The sequence below is a fragment of the Mastigoproctus giganteus genome, chromosome 4 (assembly GCF_048544385.1).
Source record: "Mastigoproctus giganteus isolate SK-2022 chromosome 4, ASM4854438v1, whole genome shotgun sequence".
Taxonomy (NCBI): Eukaryota; Metazoa; Arthropoda; class Arachnida; order Uropygi; family Thelyphonidae; genus Mastigoproctus; species Mastigoproctus giganteus.
This window is the reverse complement of record NC_143578.1, coordinates 64,350,709-64,375,048: the sequence shown is the minus strand read 5'-3', so window position 1 is coordinate 64,375,048 and position 24,340 is coordinate 64,350,709. Positions and strand designations below refer to the sequence as shown.

At 35.1% G+C, this 24,340-nt stretch overlaps 1 protein-coding gene across 1 annotated transcript in view; it reads left to right on the top strand.

Moving 5' to 3' along the window:
* Nucleotides 1–24,340, top strand: part of LOC150086797 (uncharacterized) — a 66,650-nt gene that overhangs the window by 1,459 nt on the left and 40,851 nt on the right. Inside the window, exons 2-3 of the mRNA XM_090371583.1 lie at nt 10,959–11,102; nt 20,558–20,695. Of these exons, the coding sequence (XP_090227709.1) occupies nt 10,959–11,102; nt 20,558–20,695 (282 nt within the window). The remainder of the gene's footprint in view (nt 1–10,958; nt 11,103–20,557; nt 20,696–24,340) is intronic.

Genomic DNA, 24,340 nt, shown 5'->3' with positions numbered 1-24,340 from the left:
ACCAAGTGGCCACAATTAAAGTATCCCTATTTAGAGCTGTGTGGAGCACAATCTGATGAAATCAATGCAACAAAATTTGGCAGGGATGTTTGGAAGATATGAAAGTAATATAAAAAAAAAAGCAATTATTTCCAAAAATCACCACAGGCAAAAGTTGTATGAATGCTTAAGCTGTTACATGGCCTTTGTAGCTGTGCATGCTACAAATAAAGAACACTCTATTAATACTCTAGTATGGTAACATAACATTGTCACTTTGTTGCTTGACATCTTTATTTCACCACTTTGTTAGCATCACTTAACATTTGCCATGACTGTTGTATACATTAGCACAGCATGAATGGTACAGTACCTCCTGTTTCAAGTGCTGATATTGAATAATTTGTCAGTCAGTACTCTATATGTGCCTCAACATGGTCATTACAGAATGAGTGTTCGTCTAGCAGAACCCAAGTTGAGTAATAGAATGGTCAACTACAGAACATAATGTGTCAAAGTAATGTTTCTCTTGTTCCTTGGGATGCTTACTCTTCAGGGCTGTTAAATCATGGATGTTGCCACAACATACCCATTGGGCACCTCCGTAGCCAGGTGGGAAGGAGCAGCAGTGCGTAGCACACGCTTCTTGATTAGACCGGGGTTCGAGCCCGTCACCACCGAATACGGAGGATGCGGAAAGGTCAGGGAATGACCACCGCATATCCTGGAGCAATGTGGCCTTGGTTGCTGATGCTCCTAAAAACCAAATAACAAACAAACAAACAACATACCCATTGTCCTTCAGGTAGTCCCAGAACTAAAAGTTACAAAGGGCGAAATTAGGCAACTGAAGTGACCACACTGAGAAATGAATGGCTGATTTCTCCTTGAAGTGGTAAAACTCTGTTGTAGCAGTTCGTGTGGAGGTGCTCTGTCTTGCATTAAAAGTGTTGTTTCTAGCATCCACACTGTGATGGTGTTGTGAAATAACAGGAGTTGCTAATATATCTGGTTACCTCTGGATGGTAAACTGAACATTACAGGTCCACCATTACTGTTTTCATGAAGATATGTAAAGTATCCCTATTTAGAGCTGTCCTGACAATGACCCTGAGTGCACATAAGGGGATTTCCTGTATTGCACAGAATGACAGTTATACAAATACTGCTGTTTTGGGTGTTTGTAGTCCCATTCAAGTGGAAATGTACCTGATTTCTCTCTCTCTCTCTCTCTCTCTCTCTCTCTCTCTCTCTCTCCCTCCCTCCCCCCCCCCCCCAAAGGATGTTCTATAGGTACACATTGTCTATGTACATTTGTGCCAAGAAGTTGAGAGCAAATGCCAATTGAGATTTGATATCATTTGCTAGAATGGTCAAAATGACAAAATAAGTTATCTGATTGCAAAAAAAAAAAATGGGTGGCAGACAACAAAATGAAAGATGATTTAACAAGCAAGACAAAGTAAAATTCCAAGTTTTTTTTGTTGAATTAAAAGAACAGTAGAAGTAACAAATGAATTTGACAGAATGGGATAATTAAATTTTCGTCTGCAGTCTGAAAAAGAATGTCTAAGTGGATCCAAGTAACACCTATAAATTAGTGGTAACGTAGAACAGTACTTTTTTTGAGTGGTGTGGGTTGTCCTTGATATGTTCGCTGCCACTTATATTTGCAGGGGTCCTTTATGTGTGTCTTGGGCACTTCTGAAGCACTTACACAAGTAGGCAGTTCTCTTTAGTAAATGGATTTCAGCTGTGAAGAATCATCACTCCAAATAACACCAGCATCTGTTGTTTGTAGTGTTCTAACATCAACAGATGGATTTCAACAAGATTCAGAATCTGCATCCTTGAATACAATTCTATTTCAGTATCAGATGACATATAAAGAGCTAATTCAATATGATGAACTTCAAGATACTGTCCATTCCTATTCCTTTTTAGTCCTCATGTCCCAGGCTGTAGATTCATAACCCTTTAGGGTAAAATGTTAATGTAAAACACTTTATACACACATTTTTTCAGTAGACACACATTAAGGATGATATTTTGTTTCTCACAAACTAAAAAATTAAAATTCAATAAGCATATAATCTTCAAAAAATTTTACCTTTTGTTCTTGTGGAAATTTTAAACTAGATAAAATAACTTTAACATGAGCAATGAACATATGAATCTGAACAAAGTATACAGCTTTTATAGTGCTCTCTAGATGGTACAATTGACACTAAGCAAAATCTCTGCTGTAATGCAATAACCCATAGTTCAATCAGTGTGCCACTATTGCTCAGTTGTTTTTATCTTGTGCCTTTCCTTTTACAGCACTCACTTATTCACTCCAATTGAATGGATGCAAGTTTGCATTCCAGCAGCAAATGTGTTAAAAATGTTGATACTAATATCACCTGGTTGGGCCCTAATGGTATGAAGTAAATTTTTATTTATTTAATGAATTTTATTTTTTTGGGGAGCAAATGGGGGAGAAGGAGTGATTTTGATTTTTGTGCACTTGGTAACATATGGCCTTCTTCCATGGCAGTGTTGGGAATTAGGAAGCAGAAGTTTCTATATATTTTTTTTTATCTTATATTTTTGGCTGTCTTGTTTTCTTAAGTTGTTAAAAGTCATATGAAAAGGGTGAAGTAAAGGAAGACTTTTGTAGTTGTTAAGAAAATTGCTTGCTAGTTGCAAAGTGGCCTCAAAAACAATATCTCAACATAACCAACACTTTAAAAACACACTTACTGGCTTTAGGCTGTATTGAGTAAAGTACTCTGGCTTTACAGAGTACTTTACTCAGTACAGAATTACAAATGGACTTTGGTTCAGATGCCATCCCACATTAAAGATATACAGACATAGGATGACATGAACTACATACCCAAAATCCTTAATCTGGCTTTAGCAGTGACTCCACCTGGCTTCAGTGACTGGGAGTCTCAGTAGTACCCCTTTAGATGCACTATTCAGACTCCCCCTTTCATAGCTGGCAGAAAGAATATACACTAATTTAGGATGCTTCCTAGAGCATTATGAATAGGTTTGGTTCTGTGCACTATCTGCCAAAACTGTTTTAAAGCTGTACCCTTAATGTAAGGAACATTGATTTCACCATGATTCCTGTAATAACCTCAGAACAAGGTTTATATTGTGTGATAGATGAGGAGACGACAGAGGTGGTAGTATCACACTGGGTGATGAGAGTCATACCCCTCCTAGTACTGCTTAATGTCACAGAGGCTTGGTCATTGCTCTGTGTGGCAGATGCTGCTACATTCTGATTCTTGCATACTTTGTTCACACCTGGATGGTAAACCTTGAACATAAGAGGTTCTTGGACTGATCAAACAAAAAGAACAAAGTAAAAGAGCTTAAAAGTAGTTATTTTTATTCAAAGTAAGCAGTGCCTAATTGAATGCATGTATTACATTGTTCTGAAAGTTTTTGAAAAGAGTCAGTGAAAGAGATGATGTTTAGTTCAGTGGTTACTTTTTTCTTTTATGTCCTCAACATCCTGAAATCTCTCTCCTTTGAGGGCAGTTTTAACCATGGGAAATTGAAGTCTCCTGGTGCTAGATTGGAAAGTAACATGGTTGGTTGATCTGTACAGTACCATGTTTCATCAGAAATGTCTTTACAACAAAGTGTCTTTACATACCAACTAAGAAATATTGTTCAAGGTTTAGGCCTAAATGGATGTCAGATGAACTAATGAGACATGGCAGAGAAGAAAAATGCATGGGATACATACAAATTAACACGTGACACAGAAGCCTATGATAGATACAAGTTGATCTGTAACCAAGTTACAAAGGAGGTGAGGCAGGCGAAGGCAGATTACGAGAAATCTTTGGCAAGGGATGCAAAGAAAAACAGCAAAGAGTTCTTTACTTATGTAAACTCTAGAAGGAGGGGGATGAATCAGGTTGGTCCATTTGATATCGATGGGTCAACTGTTGATGATCCTGCTCAAGTAGTCAACAAACTAAATAAATATTTTGCATCGACATTCACACATGAGGTGTTATTCAGCGAGGGGAATGCAGAGGTGTATTCAACTCTGACAGTAAGCTAGAGAATCTTGTAATAACTGAGAGTAAAGTGGAGGAGAAATTGTTGAAGATAAACATAAGAAAGGCACCTGGGGTGGATGGGATCTATCCATTTATATTAAAGGAGGCAGCAAAGGAAGTAAGCAAACCCTTAGCCATAATTATGAGAGCTTCCTTGGACTCGGGGGAAGTACCCACAGACTGGAGATGTGCAAATGTGACCCCAGTTCACAAAGGAGGATCAAAGGCTGACACAAGTAATTATAGACCTGTGAGTTTAACTTCTGTTCCAGGAAAATTAATGGAGGCACTAGTTAAAGAAGCACTACAGGATCATCTAGACAAGACTTCAGTTATAGCTCGGACACAGCATGGTTTTGTCAAGGGGAAGTCTTGCCTGACCAATTTGATTGGATACTATGATGCAGTCACAAAAGAACTGGATGCAGGGAATAATTTTGATATTATATACTTGGATCTTAGAAAGGCTTTTGATACTGTTACACAGGGAAGACTGCTGCACAAATTGGAGCAGTGTGGCATTGGAGGCAAATTGCTGCTATGGATAAAGGGGTGGTTGAGGGGGGAGAAGGCAGAGTGTGGTAATCAATGGACACTGCTCATCGTGGACTAATGTTATTAGTGGAGTCCCTCAGGGTTCAGTGTTGGGTCCATTGTTGTTTTCTGTATTTATAAATGATATTGATGATGGTATATCAGGCTTAATGTCCAAGTTTGCAGATGATATAAAGGTTGGCAGGGTTGTCAATGACACTACTGACACTATGCTGCTGCAACAGGATCCGGAAAGGTTGAGCAGATGGGCTTGAGAGGTGGCAAGCCCATCTGCTAGTGGGCTTGCCACCTCTGCCACTACACTGACAGTGGTAGAGAATGAAAAGGACCTGGGGGTAATTGTGCAGGCAGATATGAAGTTCTCTGTGCAGTGTATACAGGCTACAATAGTAGCTCATGGTGTCTTGTCAATGATATACAGGAATTTTTCTAGCAGGGATAAGGAGGTGATTATTCCCTTGTATAAGGCAATGGTCAGGCCACACCTAGGTACCGTATACAGGTCTGGAGGCCTCATTTCAAGGGTGCCTCCGTAGCCAGGTGGGAAGGAGCAGCAGTGCGTAGCACACGCTTCTTGATTAGACCGGGGTTCGAGCCCGTCACCACCAAATATGGAGGATGCGGAAAGGTCAGGGAATGACCACCGCATATCCTGGAGCAATATGGCCTTAGTTGCTAATGCTCCTAAATAACTACAACAACAACAGCCTCATTTCAAGTAGGATGTAGAGCTGCTGGAACGAGTACAGAGAAGGGCAACAAGATTAGTGAATGGAACAAAGGGGTACTCTTACGAATAAAGACTTAAGTTTTGCAAATTACAGAGTCTGGAGACTAGGCACCAGCGAGGTGATCTGATAGAGGTGTATAAATAAAGCCTTGAATGGTTTGAGCATGCTCAATCTGATGGAATTCTTCCTCTTGCTCAGAATAATCACCTGAGAGGGCATAAATTCAAATCGATTAAAGACAGATGTAGGATAGATGTACTTAAATTTGCCTTTAGCCACCGGGTAGTTGGTTGGTGGAACAGACTTCCATCCCTTGTCATGGAAGTTGATAGCCTAAATAAATTTTAAGGCTCAGCTGGACAGGTATTTCGAACGAACAGAGGGGTGAAGTGGAAATGGTTCCCCCTCGGCTGATGCTGCATAAGCTCTGATAGAGGTGTATAAATAAAGCCTTGAATGGTTTGAGCATGCTCAATCTGATGGAATTCTTCCTCTTGCTCAGAATAATCACCTGAGAGGGCATAAATTCAAATCGATTAAAGACAGATGTAGGATAGATGTACTTAAATTTGCCTTTAGCCACCGGGTAGTTGGTTGGTGGAACAGACTTCCATCCCTTGTCATGGAAGTTGATAGCCTAAATAAATTTTAAGGCTCAGCTGGACAGGTATTTCGAACGAACAGAGGGGTGAAGTGGAAGTGGTTCTCCCTCGGCTGATGCTGCATAAGCTTTCTTTCTTGCATCATATGCCTCTGCTAATGCTAAAGTGCGAGATGGGCAGGGGGCATTGTCACGAAACAAAGAACCAGATGCCTTTCTCTTGAAAATGTGGCTTACTTGGGAAATGTGCTTCAATAGTCTTTGAAGCACACTGTACATAGAACGGTATTGATTCTCATCCCTTTGGGTACAAATTCCTTGTGAATCACACACTGTTTGACAAAAAACATGATCTGCTTAATCTTCTGTATTCTGCTTAGTCTTAGTATTCTGGACTTCTGTAAACAAAACTTTTTGATGATGATTTTGAAGTACACTGCATGCTCTTACACTTCATCTCTGGGTTGTACTGAAATGGCAACACTCATCTCCGGTGACAATACAGTTGAGTAAATTAGCATTGTCTTGACAGGTCTGGATGAAGTGTTCAAATGATGACACTCTTTGTTGCTTCTGCTCATCCATGAGGCTGTGTGGCACGAATTTTGCACAGACCTTCCTTTACCCTAAATCTTCATGTAGAATTTGACAAATTATCTCCTTGTGCATATCCAACTCATCGGCCATCATTCTGAGGGTTAAATGATGTCTCTTTTCACAATTTTCTGGACTTTTGCAACTGCCTTGTTTTGAGAGGTTGTCCAACATGTCTAATAAAGTTTCAAGACTTCAGGATTTCCATAATTTTTTACACAATTTTTGTTTTCTTGATGTTAAGCTGCAGCCTGCTTTTTCACTCTTGTCTTTAACCAGCTGGATCAAACATAGATCCAGTTGTTCTCATATCATGTGCAATTCCAAATGGATTGTATGCTGGTTTAAAGTTATATATCAGTGGCTATCCTATTGTAAAGGGTGACAGAATTGTAATTAATCTTTGGTGTGGAACGTGTCCTTTGCCAAAGCCAGGTTTAGCAATGCATATTTCTTTCAGAATAAAGAATGAGGTTACAGTTTTTAATACTAGAGTGAGTTTTAATACTAACACTTTTCAAGCTGGAGCTCATTTTGATATGTTAATTGTTGTAGAAAGAAAAAAATTTTTAGTTTAAATTAATGGTGAAAAATTTTTTTTCAACTGTTTTTTTATTATGCATTCCTACTAAAATCTGTAGATACATTGCGTATCAAAGGAGATGTAATTTTAAAATCAGTACAATTCAGATGAGGAATTTCTCTCCCTTTATACTTCTAATTATTTCCTCATGCATGGATTTAGGATCAAAGCTTGCTTTTATTCCTTCGTCCTCTTATTAGGTTTATTTCATTTCGATACTATTCTAATTACATCTTACCCAGATGCAGCCATTCCTGAATAAATCTCAGGTAAGAGAATTTCTGACTTAAAATATAAAATTTCTAAAATTTAATATTCTGAAACTTAAAGTTTACACTATCCTATTTGATTTAAATTCACACCATTTATTCTAAATTCAAAATGAGAACACAGATCCTCTGCAAGAGAAAATCACAATAAGTTAGCATTTGTCTGACTTTACGAAAATTAGCAGGTCTCGACTACACAAGTCCAACATGGTTAATAAAGTTTCAAGACTTTAGGATTTCCATAATTTTTTACACAATTTTTGTTTTCTTGATGTTAAGCTGCAGTCCTGCTTTTTCACTCTTGTCTTTAACTATTAAAATCAATTGTATTATTAGATCTTCCTCATTTTCTTCAAGCAGAGTTGTATCATTTACATAACTTAAATTATGCCACCAATTTTCACACCAATTTCTGACTCATCCAGATACAATTTTCTCATAATTAATTCTCTATACAAATTAAATAGAAATGGGGATAAGATACAGCCCTGTTGCACACCTTTTCCGATTCTAAACCAGTCTATATCTCCAAATGTTGTTCTGATCTTACAATGATGTTATTAGCTCAACCAAGTGTGCCGGTATTCCCAATTCTATCAAAGAATTCCACAGTTTTTCATATTCAACACAATCAAGTGCTTTGGTATAGTCGATGAAGCACATGTATACATCTTTCTGAAATTAGTGGCCTTTTTCCACAATCCAACGGATGTTTGCAGTGTGATCAACGAGTGCCTCTTCTGTTGCAGAAACCAGCTTGAACTTCAGGCAGAACTGTTTCTATGATTCTATACAATTGTGCTTGAATGATTTTCGATAGAATCTTGCTTGCATGTAATGTCAAGGCTATTGTGCGGTTCGAGCAATTTCGGGTGTCTCCCTCTCAGATATATTAATAGTAATCTCTTGTGTTAGCCTCTGCATCAGAAGTATGGATCGGAACTTTCAACATGGGATGATGGATGTCGTGTCAGTAACCTTCCTGTCCATGCAACTGCAATTTGTCTCAATTCCCAAAATCTCTTCAAAGATGGAAGATTATAAGTAATATCTTACTGAAAATAGATCTACAGCCTCACAAAATCATGGAACATGTTCAGAAAATCATTAATAGGCTAGTTTGTGCCTTTACAGAAAACATCTGAGGGTGCTAAATAGCCTGGGTGTTAGAGGTGGAGCAGCTACCCAGAAGCCTAATATCATGGTCACCAATATAGAACATCGATTGGCATTCTCAATATTTATGGACTGTAGTACATAAACTAGTGGCCAGAAGGTGTTATGGGGTAGCAAATTGCAGTATCCAATTTGTTTCATTCCAGTGGGGAGGGTGTGGAGATTGGCTGAGAGAGTGTGTTTCATGTAAAAGTGTATTGTCTCTGTCATGAAGTTTAGCAGAGGTGATCTGATAATATGGGATTATTTCAGCTGGTTCAGACATTGTCCATGATTTTCCCATCGTGGTGCATGATTTTTGCACTACCTACACTCTGCTTGTACTGTGGAAACATTATCTCCATTGGCACTACATATCATATAGCAAGGATTATACAGGACTGGTTTGTGGACAGTGACATCAAAATGTTAGACTAACCAGTTAAGCACCTGGGCCTCAGTCTCATTGAAAACCTGTTGTGTCCAGCCACACCTACTTGATGTTGGTGGCAAGTATGTCCAGGTGGGTTGTTACTGTCATATAAGCAAGAAGTGATTGTACTATGTAGGTTTTTGAATTGCAGCTCTTTTTGTAACTACCTGTATGTGTAGGAATGTTTTAAGATCAGTGTGAAGCAATAATTATTTCTTTACGTGCATATATATATATATATAGCTCACCTCCATTAGCTAAACAGCTAGATAATAACCTGTAACAATAATACACAATTTTTACAATATGTATACAGCCACTCCCCAACTTACATAATACTTGACTTATGGAAATTCGACTTGACGTAAGTTTTTGCCAGCCGGTGCAAACTTAAAAAAAATTGTGGAAACATATTTTGCATCCCGTAGGAATAAATGGAGGTATCATGAAAATATCATAATGTGAACCCGTAACACGTTGTTTTTTTTTTTTTGGTAATTCGTTCCAAGACCTCGGAAGTTGAAATTTTCACTATATAACTAAGCTATTTATCTCTCTAAAAGGTAATTTTTATGATGGAATTTTCGCTACACTTTCATTGTTATCATATGTTCCGTTATAAAAAATCAATTTTGAACGCATTTATGATATTTTTCTAAAATACATTTCTGGAGGTCACTACCATAAAACAATTTGCACTTTCTGGTTTATTGAACTTTTCTGTTAGTGCATCTAATTATAAACAGGTAGTAAACTTGATATTGCATTTGCAATAATCCCGGTAACTGGAATTGCGTTGTTTTTTACGTTATTATGGTGAAATGTGCTCCCCCTTTACTGAAATCTTCAATCATAAAAAACATAAATAAATTTTCAGAATCTTCTCTTCATTCCTATTTACTTATTACAATGATGAAGGGAAATTGGCCAATGGAAAGTGAAAGTGCTGGCGATGCTAGGAAACAAAACGAAACAAAATTGATTTAGAAATGAAGATGATTAATTAAGAAGTACTAAGCAGGACGAAGTTTGTCATCTATTGTAATTAGGTCTCACTGCTTCAACAGTGAATACTATTTTAAGGGACAGTGAACATATAAAAGAACATGTTTAAAGGATCAATGCATTTCACACCAGGGCCAGTCCACCCCAACAGTGATCACAAAACAGCGTTCAGGTGCTATATCAAAGATGGAAAAGCTATTAATAATATGGATGGAAAATCAGATTCAAAAGCAAGTGCCCTTGAATCTAATGGCCATCAAGCAAGAAGTATTTATGAAGATAACGATAAGTACGGCAAACCCCAAGCCAAGATCATGGCAAGCGATGGGTGGTTTAATAGGTTCAAGCATCATGCTGGTTTCCAAAACATTAAAGTATGCGGTGAAGTCACCAGTGCCAATTCTGCAGAGAAATTTTGTGATGTGTTGGATTTCTCCAAATCAATCATATTAATGATATAAGCAGTGTGCTTATCAGCTGGAGATGTTGATTCTGGCAATGATGCTCGAAAGGTAAAACTTGCTGACGTTATGCCTGTCTCCTCTCTCTTTTTGTAGTTTTATTATTTTGAAATTTTTGTAATTTTGTGCACTTTTGTCATTTTTCATGCACACAAGATAAAAAAAAATTGAATAATTCTATTTATGTGTTTGTCAAATATTTCCTTTTTGCTTCTATCAAATTCAGCACGCATAGTTGTGATCGTGGAATTTCCTTAAATGCTTATTTAGGGAAATTTTGACTTGCATAACATTCCACGGAACACAACCCTTACGTTAATCGGGGAGTGGCTATATATATATATATATATATATATATTTTTTTTTTTTGTTCCTTGTATACAAAATATTAAAATTTAATATACTGATATTAAATATGCATACTTCCAGTGTGATAGACTTTAATTTCTGAATAAAGTGTATGCATTGTACTCTCTAATATACACAATTTCTTTTTCTTTTTTTTTTTTACCTACAAAGGAGAATTAGGTCAGTTTTGCAAGTATAACAAACAGTGCCAAGCTTATGATCCAAATTCTATATGTGGCAATACTTGTATTTGCCAACCTGGTTATATTTTACTTACATCTCAGTATGACAAGAAAAGAAAATGTTATAAAATATGTAAGTACTTATTTTTCATTTTTATTTTTTTGAAGTAAAATTTAACAACCTAAATATTGATGGCAACAAGGATTCTTTAAAATAAATTAATTCATTTATTCCTCAGGTTGTGGGTAATAAAGCATTGAAATATTAAGTGTTTGATTATTTTTTTTATTAATATAAATTTTTTTACTTTTATGATAATATAGTGGTTTTGTTGCTTGTCACGCATTTGAAAAGATCTGGGTTTAGTTTAGATCCTGTCAATGACTAAAGAAATTTCTTAAAAGCTTTTTCACTGATAGCTGAAGTTAAATAATCTCATATAGATGTACAGGGTTTTCTCCTTGAGGTAGTTAATTTTTCTTTCACAGGACATTTCATTTAAACTAATTCACAAATCCATGTTCTATAGACAGCCCCACTGACAAGTATTGGAGCATATGTCACACTACTGTGATAATAAATATATGATATTGGCATATATCATATAAATAATATGATATTGGCAAATGAAATTGAACTACAGAAATATGAATTAGAAATTTGAAATTGGATTTGGACTACGTAGTAACAACCATTGGTGATAAATTTTGTGTGTACTGTGATTATGTACAATTTGGGGCAACAGAAATGGAGGTAGGATGGATAGGTAAGGTGAGGTAAAAATAAAAACAAAATTGGTCCATACGTTATTAAGCTTCCTATATTAATATATTAACATATATAGACTTCAATAGATTGGATCTCAGAAATTTTAAGAACATTTTAACTTTCAGTATATGCTGAGGTAAATGAGGAAAAAAATAATTAATAATATATTTGACATTTTTCAACACCTTAACATATAAATTATGAATTATTCTTTAGTTATGTATAGAGTTATGTTTCTTGGAAAATCCATTGCCAACTGATTATAATGAGGTACTGTGCAACAGAGAAAATCCCATTGGAAGTGGAAAGAGTTATTTTTAGACTGGTGGTGACAGGAGACATTAACACTGTAGTAGTGGTGGCATATGATGCAAGATTGTGATTGCAATATAGCTGGTATTTGATGAGTAGTACAGCATTTATTAATATAGTGCATATCATGGGTCCTCCAAAAAAAAATGTTTATTTTGTAACATTACCTTTGTACAAATTATTTTTGCAATGCCAAGGAGCATTGAATAATAAATATCTAAACAGGTCTGTACTAAATAAAACTGATAGATTGGTTTAAGGTTATGAACTGCGCAGATGAAGAATTTTGAGCTCTTTGGAATGGATAAGTTTTTTGGACAATTTTGCTGTCTTTTTGACTTAATTAACATATTAAATTGTATTCAGTAAACAGTTTAATAGTCTTAGTCATTTTTGTTAACTTACTTTTATTAGCTAGAGATTTTGTAAATTATGACTTAATATTCATAACCCTTTATTTGGTGCAAATATTGTAGCACATAACTAGTAGTATAGTGCATGGTAGTGGAATTAATTAGTAGAGTTTTAATTGTGGTAAATAAGTAGCTCAAATGTTCTAATCATGTAGGTTGGCATATATTTTTCTGTTTTTAGCTAAAAATTTTATTTTGCTTTTAGTAAGGCTATCATTAATTTAAAACTCTTCAAATGTGATGGTATAGCATAACATATAATGTAAACTTGAGAGCATAATACATATAATTGCATTTAGGCATATATTAGCTTAGTGTATTATTGTCAAATTAAATAGAATTTAAGTGGAAACCATGCCCCAGACTAGAGAAGCAATGCAATAAGCTTAAAGTAGTGGGAATGTTATGGTTTGAAGAAGGACTGAAGGGGAGAAGCAGTTCTCCAACAAATAATGGCTTAATCAAATGTGCTACATGTGCAATGTTTGTGGATTTTCTGGAACAGTACATAATACGGCTTAAGTGTGTGTGTGCGCGCGCATGTGTTCAGTGTAGGGTGCATGAAGAAATTAATGTCAACTCAGTGTTCTGATGGGCATTTATGAGAGCCTGAGAGTAGGGTGGATGCTCTCGAAAGAATTAAAATGGGGATCCACCAAAAAACTCTCAGCTGCCCAACTCAATGCCAGAGCTCACAATTGCATATCAGGCCACACAGTGGTATTCCTTAAGACAGGATGCACTGGTTCCACAAGAGTTAGTGATTACACATATAAAACTACCTATAGTACCTGCCTGCCCACTGATGAGAGGCCAACAAGCTTTGAAATGGTGCCATCTGGTTGGTGGTATTCGTTGAGAATAAGTAACATTAGTCTTCTTTACTGGTGAAACATTGCTTATTTGAGCTAGTGCAATACAAGGCAACTCATTATGAAGGCATTCACAATATGAGATGTAATAAAAACTGTCATTTCACCTACTTTGGTGATATACTACAAACTAAAATGATGCTTTGCACTAACTTGCTTATCTATCTGCTTTTTATTATATTTAAATTAAAATATAGTGAACTATTATTTTATAAATGCAAACACTTTGGAACACTAGGAAACTCTATGGGAAGAACTTTTTTTTTTTTTTTTGCTCTAAATGTGTACAAATAGCAGAGTTTACAGTAAATTCATCATCATTCTGTGCATTAATTCTCCTTCAATTCATACTGATCAGAAAATTTACAAAACTACTGTAACTATGTCTGCTTGTGTAATTTTATTAAATATATAATATGGAAAGTTATAGGAAGACTCCAGTTATACAGATATAATAAGAGAGATATTTTGAAATTTCATTTTAAGAATAACTCACCTTAGTAATCTGCTTATCAAAGTTTTTATATGAAAGAGGTATCATTAAAAATTTCTGCTTATCCTGGAGCTAAGTGTCACAGTTTAAAACTACCCATAACTAGGCATAGAAATGAAAGTAATTTGTTTATCTTTGTTTATTTTATTTTATTTATTTTTTATCTTTCTTTCACCTTTTTTAAAGCACAATAGCAAGAGAACTAAAAGATTAGTTTTTATTGCTACTGTGTTTTAAAATTACTTTTGTTTCTTTTATCTTTGTTAGTTTCTATCTCCAGTGGGTAGTTTTAAATTGACACACTTGACTGAAGTGCATTTCAGGATAAGTAGCAATTTTTAATGGTATCCCATTTTCTTGGCTGTTCCGCTTTTTTTTTTTTTTTTTTAACTCTTTTATATGAAAACTTAGATTTGCAAATTATATGCAGGTGAGTTACTCATAAAAAAAGTTTCTAATTATAACTGTTATGAAATATAAATATTTGTTTATTTAATGTTTGTTAATAAAATTTGTCTTTAGTTCAATTGAAGGCTCAAAAAGGGCGAAATAATTCTTTAATATGTTAGAAAAAGTAGTTGAAACTAACGACAAAGAATGAATAGCAATGGTTAGAGATTTAAATAGAATGGTAGGAAATGACAATTCTTCTATAGAGGCATTTGATTAAAATTTTGCGATAAAGATAAAAATCTGTTACCATTTTATTTCAGTAATGCCATGCATTTTTAATCATAAATGCATTACAAAGGGGTATCAGAAAGTTCATACCCTTACCTAAAAATAATAACCCTAGAAAAGTGAAACTTCACAGGAACTTAAATCCTTTTCTATGTACTCTCCCTGTATAGTAACACATTTCTCCCATCTAGGATTAGTTATATATAAAGTGTTTAGGGCGTAAGCCTCAAGCTATGGAATAGTCTAGACTATGTATAAGTATAGTGCGAAAGCATCAATAATACATAGCCAAATCTGAATGAACAGAATATTAGCAAAGCGGGATCGTTTTAAGTTATATCTCATATTGTGAATACCTTCACAACAAGTTGCCATTATTGTACTACTTCGAATAAGTAACATTTCACCCGAGGAGAAGACTAATGTTACTTATTCTCAGATGGATACCACCACCCATACGGCACCATTTCAGGGCTATTTGGCCCTTCTTCGGTGGGTGGGTAGGTACCCAAGTGATGCAATGGTGGCAAAACAGTTATGAAGTATAACTCCACAAAGAGTTATTGTGAAGGTATTCACAATATGAGATATAACTTAAAACGATGCCGCTTTGCTGATATTCTGTTCATTCAGATTTGGCTATGTATTATTGATACTTTCGCACTATACTTATACATAGTCTAGACTTTTCCATAGCTTGAGGCTTATGCCCTAAATGCTTTATAGTCTAAATACATCATACACCATCAGGCATCTCTCATATTGTGGAGTTATACTTCATAACTGTTTTGCCATCATTGCATCACTCGGGTACCTACCCACCCACCGAAGAAGGGCCAAATAGCCCTGAAATGGTGCCATATGGGTGGTGGTATCCATCAGGCATCTCTCATATTGTGGAGTTATACTTCATAACTGTTTTGCCATCATTGCATCACTCGGGTACCTACCCACCCACCGAAGAAGGGCCAAATAGCCCTGAAATGGTGCCATATGGGTGGTGGTATCCATCTGAGAATAAGTAACATTAGTCTTCTCCTCAGGTGAAGCGTTACTTATTTGAAGTAGGTAGTGCAATATCATGGCAACTCGTTGTGAAGGTATTCACAATATGAGATATAACTTAAAACGATGCTAACATTCTGTTAATTCAGATTTGGCTATGTATTATTGATGGATTAGTTATTTAATGCCTTGATCATAAAGACCACACACACTTTTTACCAAATCCACGATTCCACTTCATTGATGAGTTCCTGAGACAAATCAAAGTGGCATCTCAAAGTAGCAATGGTTTCTTCGTTTTTCGAAACGAAGTCTAATGGTGCTAGGTCAGGAGCATGGTATGGGTGCTGCAGTAGTTCGAAGCCGCACTGGGCAACAATGTTGGAGGTGGCAACGGCCGTGTGAGCCGGTGTATTGTCTGACAGAAGATGGACACCTTTGGTTAACATTCCATGCCTTTTCACCTTCAATGCATTGTGTAACTTTTTCAAAAGATTTCTGTAGTATTCTCCAGTAAGTGTGGAACCACTAGGTAGATAATCTGTCAGGATAACCCCTTTTCTGTCCAGAAACATGGACAACATCACATTCTTCACAGATTGAGTGGCTTTTGCCTTTTTGGGAGGTGGGGAGGGGGTGTGCTTCCACTGCTTTGACATGTCTTTAGTGTCCAGATCATACTGGTACACCCAGCATTCATCATTTGTCACAAACTGATCAAAAACATTCTCAACATCCCCATTACTCAAATCCAGCAGTTGGCGAGAACATTGCATTCGACATTGCTTCTGCAAAGGAGTCAGCAATTTTGGAACCCATCTGCACCTTAGACATGTGCAGATGGTCATGTAAAATGCTGTGGGCAGACCCATAATTAATTCCCACTGCATTTGCAATGAAATGAATTGTCACATGCCTATCACTCAGCACCAGCTGCTCAACCTTTCCAACCTTCTCACCATCTGTAGATGTTGATGGCCTTCCTTCTCTTGGCTCGTCAAAGACACTTGTACAATTGCACTGGAACTCCCATTTCCACTTTTTTACAGTGTCATAGGATGGACAATTCTGTCTATACACCGCTTTCATTTCTTTGTCAATTTCCTGAGCTTTCTTGCCTTGCAAATGCGGGAACTTGATCACTGCTTGATACTCCACTTTGTCAACCATAGCGTCCTTCTTTCAGATTCCGGGCTCCACCTCTGGCGTAAGATCATCTACGGAATGAAATTTTACATGTTAGTTATTGAATATGTAGACAACTTATATTAAAAACGGCATCTTCCTACTGATGTTTTATCTAGATTGGGGTACAAACTTTTTGATGTCCCCTCGTATTTCAGCATAAAGTGAGTCACTTTTACATGGAATGAGCATTTATAAAAAAAAAAAAAAAAATTTCTTAACCAGCTACTTGAAGATACAAGGGTATACATAGGACCTGATGCAACTATAAAATTCTTAACAATTTTTAAAAAATAAAACCTGTAACATGATGCTTCAGGGAAAAAAAAAATTTCCACAGTCAGGCATAAAATTTAATGGAGTTTTTTGAGAAATAAAAATAGTTCCAATGTTCACCACGAGAGGGTTAAGGTTTTAGTATAATACAAAAGGTTTTCAGAGAAATTTCTGTTATACAGTATATCAAAGATGTTATGTTGTTCCACCTCATCGATTTTTAAGTAGATGAGGTGTAACATGATTCATACTAACCTGCAGCTAGTATATAGAAATGGCTGAAACCTATGTTGAATGTTATTCTTTAAAGATCTTAAATAAACAGGTTTATCTCTGTACACATGACTTTTCAAATACTCCATAGCCAAAAATCTAAGAGTCAAGTCCAGTAAATGCAGTGGCTTAAGATTGGTGAAATCCCCATTGATTATTTTATCATGCGCAAATGTTTCACACAGTATGAACTGGTTGAGCGATATGTAGCAGGGCTGCATTATGCATGAAGACTACCTTGTAGGTATTGGTGCTCTCTTAAACGTGGTATAAACTTATCTGAGAGGGATTTTTTATGACATTCTGCAATGGTTGTGATTTCCATCACAGTGAGCTTTAAAAAAAAAAAAAACTAAATGGCCTGACAGTAAATGAAGTAGTAAATCTATACCACACAGTTATCTTTTGAAATGGGGAGGAACTTTCTGACACTGATGTAGGTGATTTTATTTTAGTCCAGAACAGATTTGTCAACCAAGATGGTTCTTTTCCATTTTATTTAGCTCACATTTGGCAAAGATTATGTATTTAGGTTTATCTGTTCTTTTTTTGTGATTGCACTTTTGTGATTTTGTAGGGATATCATGCATGTAAACACAAATAACACTGTTAGGGAAGGTTAGTGCTCCAGGCAACAACAGTGAGAAGCCATATGTGCACTATAAGTAGCCAATTCAATAGATTCAGCTGTCTATGCAACAGCTTCAGATCAGACTCTAGGACATCCAGTTCATGATTTGGCACAGAGATCTCCTTTCTTAAAATCTTGTAATTGTGCTAATGAGGGTTTGTCTTGAATGTGGAGGTCACGTTACCTGTTTGAGAACTTGAAAGTGATGGTAAGCTGTAATAATAAACATAGTAAGCTATGGTTATTTTGAGCAAAAACAGCAAACTGTTAAAGATTTGTCTTGCAGCAGCATAGACTTTACTCTTTTTCACATAGTAAACAGTAACACAAAAGGCTGCTTTCCTCTTTTTATACATATGCTGTAACATCTTATGTAAATCTTGGTCTTCTTATGGTGGACAGACTGCAAATTAATGAAAAAGTTAGGATAGGTGATGTTAAAATGGAATCACTGTTATATGATATTGTGCTGTTAAATCACAGCTTTTTTTTTTTTTTTTATGAAAACCCCAAACATGAAAGGTATCAAAACCTATAGTACTTAGTACCGTGCATGGGTTGAAGGAAAAGTATGGGGGAGGGGGGGGGTGCCGGAAACTTTGCTCTAGAGACTAAACATGGGTTTCACCACTTCAAGCCTCCAATAAGTAAAGTGGTGGTATTTCACCAGTTGATGAAAGTCATCTACCACCTACAAATTGCATGATCTTCAAGAATTTCTGGTTTAAGCTTGTAAATAATTTGGCATAGAAATTAGTTATAACAAGTAATATAAAAAAAAAAAAATTAAGTCAATTCCTACTTAGGTCAACAAATAAAAATTTTTATTTTAGTTACTTTTTATTAAATAATTACAATTAATATAAATATGTATATACATATGACAGAATCACAATATTAAGTGGCAAAATAGAAAGCGAATTTCCTTGCAATTTTCCATTTTCCTTTCTATATATGGTGTTGGACTATTATTTTTATTCACATGTTTCATTTTCCATTTTGTTCCCTCCTTGACTCAAACTAGAACCCAGAATGAAAAAAGAATCTGAAAAAGAAATTTTTTTCCAGCGATCTACACGCTTCGCCACTGATGGTATTTATTCCTAAATTTATATCCTGCTAAATATCTTATATAAGAGAAATTTTTTTCTCCCATATAAAACTAAAATTAATTAATTAAATTTAATTAATGAATTAATATTTGAAAAAAAACTGTATTAACATCAAGTGTCATCCACTACAAGTTTAAAAAAAATGTATTTGAACTTGAGTGGATGAATAACAAAAATTTATCAAAAAATTATTGATTTTCGCAAGAATTGAACTCTCATTCTTCACGTGAAAAATACTGAAATCCTTGCATTTTATCGATTGAGCTACTGCCTGTTGATTTCAATTTTATTCCTAAATTTATATCCTGCTAAATATCTTATATAAGAGAAATTTTTTTCTCCCATATAAAACTAAAATTAATTAATTAAATTTAATTAATGAATTAATATTTGAAAAAACTGTATTAACATCAAGTGTCATCCACTACAAGTTTAAAAAAATTTATTTGAACTTGAGTGGATGAATAAAAAGTATTTTATTAACGATTGAAAATTTGAACAAGATATATAAATATATATAGGGAGAGTGTGAACTAATAATAGGAATTGAAAAATAAAAGTTATGAAGGTTGGGAGAGAGACAAGGAAAATTATTCAGTATAGAATAAAGAACCAAAGTTAGAAAATTAGTAATTCTGTATGTTTAAGAGCAGTCTTTAATGGATCTGGAAGAATAGACATATAAAAATAAACAACAGAATAAGTAAAGTAGGAGTGTAGATAAATCAGTTAAACATTCATTTGGAGAAAAATAGAAATTAGCCAAAAGACAAAATAACACACTGCTTATAACACATTTTTTAAATCTGTTTTAATTTATAGAACTGAGAGGAAGTAAAGGGTTGATTGAGAATTAGAATCTTTTGAAATGGGAGCTTTAAGTAAATTAATTGAACTAATAGATAAAAGTAGAAGCAAGTCATTAACCCCCCCCTTCCCAAGATATTCCTATTTCCTTATCACAAATAAGGAATAAGAACATCTTGAAAAAGCAATCCAGGCAAGCTAAAGATGGTATTGGTGCATAGAAAAGATGGAGAAATGAAATTAAGCAGATATTCAAAGCAAAATTGAATGGTAATAGGACTAGAGGTCCTTCTTTTCAAAGGAAGTGGGGGGATTAATGATGTCAAGCAAGCATTAGAGAAGTGGGCTTCTATTAGCTACAGTCTTAGATCTAATAGGAAAGAGGATTACATGGAGAAAAATAGTGAAAAAAGGTCACAAATGCTAAAACAGTACAACCAGTGACCTTAGCACTCATTAAGTATAACAGATTTTGATGATTATTTAATATGGGTGTATTATTAATTAAAATAATTTTTTTTATATATTTTGATCTGCTTGGAACATATCCCATATTTACAATATTAAATGTACAAAATAGTATATTCCATGTTATACTTGATTACAGAAATGCAACAAGAGTGCAAAGCATCATGTAATATAAAAAGATGATCAATGAAAGAAAATGAAATGTGTTCCCAAGCCAGACTTTTGATTGTTTTGTGTTATATTTGTTATGTATGATTATTGTTTACATTATTAATTTATTTTTCCTTTAAGTAACAAGGCTGTATGAATCTTGTGAGAGTTCAGAACAGTGCTCTAAAATGGTGGATATCAATTCTCAGTGTTCTTACTTGCTTGGCTGTATATGCAATGATCAGATGGTAGAAGTGGACAGTAGATGCACATTCAAATGTAAGTAGAAGAGAAATAGTCTTCTGTTACTCTTTTCTCTTTTGTATATTGGAATGAATGTATGTTATGTAAAAATATAATACTTAATGAAACTAGAAATCCTATTATCATTTAAACTTAAACTTTGGATGCATATCTGATGGCATTTATTTTTAAAAATTATTTGGAAATACTGTGCTGTCAGTTGAATAATAAAGAGCTCTTTATTATTTTCAACTAACAGGTTTCATATTTACTAAGTTTATAACATAATAACAGATTTAAAATCAAACTGCAGAATGGATCAATTTACCAGGCATATTTACTTGCTTGTACACTGATGAGTTGAGTATTGGTTAAGTCATGAAATGCCAATATTATAGGCATAACAGAAACATATCACTCTGGGACTAGGGGTGCAGAATTTGAATATGGCAGTTATAATGTGTATGGAATTGACAGACACAACAAGAGTTAGGAGGAGTTATGCTTTTGATCACAGAGCACACAAATTCTAAAACAGTACAACCAGTAGACAAAGGTCAAAGTAATGTTGAGTCAGTCTGACATAAACACTGGAAAAACAAGAATGAGAGTAGTTATGTTATTGACCAAATGACAGTAAAGAGAAAATTTGGTTAAGAAGCAAATACACTAAAACAGCACAACCACAGACATAGGTTGCCAGTGTAATATTGAATCAGCCTGGTGTGACATGAACACTGGGAAAACATAAATGATAGTTGGAGTCTATTATAGGCCAAGTGACTGTGATAAGTATGATGAACAACTATACTGACAAATAGTCAGCCAGCAAATCTTGGCAGATTTTTTACCTTTCTGGATATTGATTGGAACTGGTGCATTGGCAGCTCATTCAGTACCAGAACATTTTTTTTTGATTTGCTGGATGATTGCTTTCTACATCAACAAGTTAGAGAGCAGTGATTCATTGTATTAAGGATCTTCAAGTAAAGGAACCTTTATGTGGCAATGATCACAGTATATTGATATGGGATTTATTCAAAGAAATAACTACTGTCAAGGGTAAAGGGAATGGATTTTGTTTTCACAAAGATGATTTTATAAGGAGCTCAGGCATTTTTTAAACTCTTTTCAGTAGGATCAACTAATGTTGCTATAAAGTTATGTGCCAAATTGGAAGTGTGGGAAGTGTTTAGAGAGGTAAGTATAATAGAGGTCACTATTAAGCGATTAAATGTTTTGTGCCAACTAAGAGATATTGTTCAAGGTTTAGGCCAAAGTGGATGTCAGATGAACCACATGGTGGGGAGGTAAGCTAAGGCAGATTATGAGAAGCCTTTGGCTAAGAATGCAAAAAAAGTAGAAAGGAATTATTTGTGTATGTTAACACTAGAAGGAAAGGGACGAATATTTTGGTCCACTTGATATAAATGGCATAACTATTGATGATTCTTACACATTGCTGATAAACTAAATAAATATTTTGTATCTACATTGACACATTTTTAGAGAGAGGGTTAGTAGAAATCTGTCAAATACAGATTAGGAATTAAATGATTTTTTATAATAACAAAAGGAAGATGAGAGAAAAGCTGCCACAGCTAAAAGTAAACAGAGCATCTGGCCAGGTGGGCAGGAGCAGCAGTGTGTAGCACACGCTTCTTGATTAGCCTGGGGTTCGAGCCTGTGACCACCAAATACGGAGGATGTGGAAAGGTCAGGGAATGACTACTGCATATCCTCGGAACAGTATGGCCTTAGTTGCTAATGCTCCTAAAAACCAAATAACAACAACAGAGCATCTGGGGCTGTTGGAATCTGTCCAGTTAGCTTTAAAGAAGCTGCAAAAAAGGTAAACCTTTAACTATAATAATGAGAACATCCATGATTCAGAGGTTCCTTACAGATGGTTGGCAATATGCAAATGTAGGGTGAAATGGGCAAGTATCGATCTGTAAATTTGCCCTCTATGCCAGAGAAAATAATTAACTAATAGTTAAAGAATTAATGGAAGGTAACTTTAATAGGAGAGGAGTAGGGCAATCAGAATGTGGATTTGTTAAAGATGGATCATGTCTGACCAGTATGATTAACTACTATGAGGTTGTCACAAAGAAACTGGATGCAAAGAAAAATTTTGACATCATATATATTTAAATTTCAGTAAAGCCTTTGATAATATACTATATGTAAAATTGTATAAATTGAAGTAATGCGACATTAGAGGCAAGTTACTGCTATGGATAAATGGGTGATTAAGTGGTAATAAAGAATGGTTACAAATTGCCACTGCTTATCATGATGAGTGGAATTCCACAGGGTTCAGCCTTGAGTGCCCCTTACTGTTTTTAATACAGTGAATGTTGGTTATTGTTATCAGCCACTTATATTGAAAGTCTGAAACCATTTACATTATTATAAATGTAATTCTGACCGTTTTATGTAATCATACTATTATTTATTGTTATAAATGTTTACAACCTTGTCCCTTGCGAGGTGAAAGCAGTGTCTTAACTAACTCCTAATCCCTGTCACATGTCTGTAATCTTCACAAAAAACAGCAAGAGCCTGCAAAAAAAAACCAGGGTGAAAAATCAAGAGAATGACAGGCTTTGTTGTTAGCTGTGGTTGGAACAATTCTGCCTTCTAAGATAACCTCTGATCACTATTGATGTCATAAATGTGACATTCACTCCACTGCTGGTGCTCTTGCTTTTGTTTAATTGCTCTATCTGAACATCTTAATTCTCTCCTGTGAGTGATTAAGTGATACTCGTGCATTATGCTGTGTTTAGGTACTGTCTTCTTTCCATGAATAGGCTAGAGCTCAGTTCAGTTTTCAGTTGACATCAGTCAAGAAGTTGAACTTTCTTTTTTTGCTTGTTTCCCCAAATGTTCCAGAAAAATGCAGAGTTAAGTTTGAGGAAAAAGAAATTGTGGCTAAGTGTTTGTGATGTCTTACCTAAGTATAGCCAGAGGGCAGTTGCATTAAAACTCACAGCCTCTTTTGTGTAAACTTTTAAAGAATAGAAAATTGCATGAATTAGGAATAATTTAAAATGAAAAGCTGGACAGAAAAATAAATAGATGTGGAAAGAGTGAACTTGTGTAAGAAGCACTTCTGAGATGCTTTACAAATGCAAGAAAACGATAAACAAAATAAACATCTCTGTATTCAGAAAATCAAGAAAGTGACAACATTTGCTGTTAGGCCTTGTGCTCTTGCTGGTGTTTAATTGCCCTGTCTGAAAAAAAAAAAAAAACTCTGCCAACTGAATAAAAAAAAACAACAAAGATGCATAGATAACATCACAAATTTTCATTAACTGTTTAGGAATGAGACAGAGAATCATTGCAAGTCAATAAAAAAAATTCACTTACCTTATATAACTGCATTGCTTGGCCAAAAGTGCAATTGAATGTAAAACATCTTTTCCAGCAAATATAGCATCTATAGTATAACCCTTTGATCAAGGAATCATAAAGGTTTTTAAAACATTGTACAGGAGTGCAGTGCTTGCAGCATTATTGTAGAAATTGAAGAAAACGATAATGCTCAAGCTAAGCACATAGCAAAAAAAAAAAATTATTTATTAGATATAGTGCATATGATGGCTAGTGCTTGAGATTTAATTTCTGAAGGATCAAAAACTGTTTTCATAAAGTTGGATTTTTTCCTCC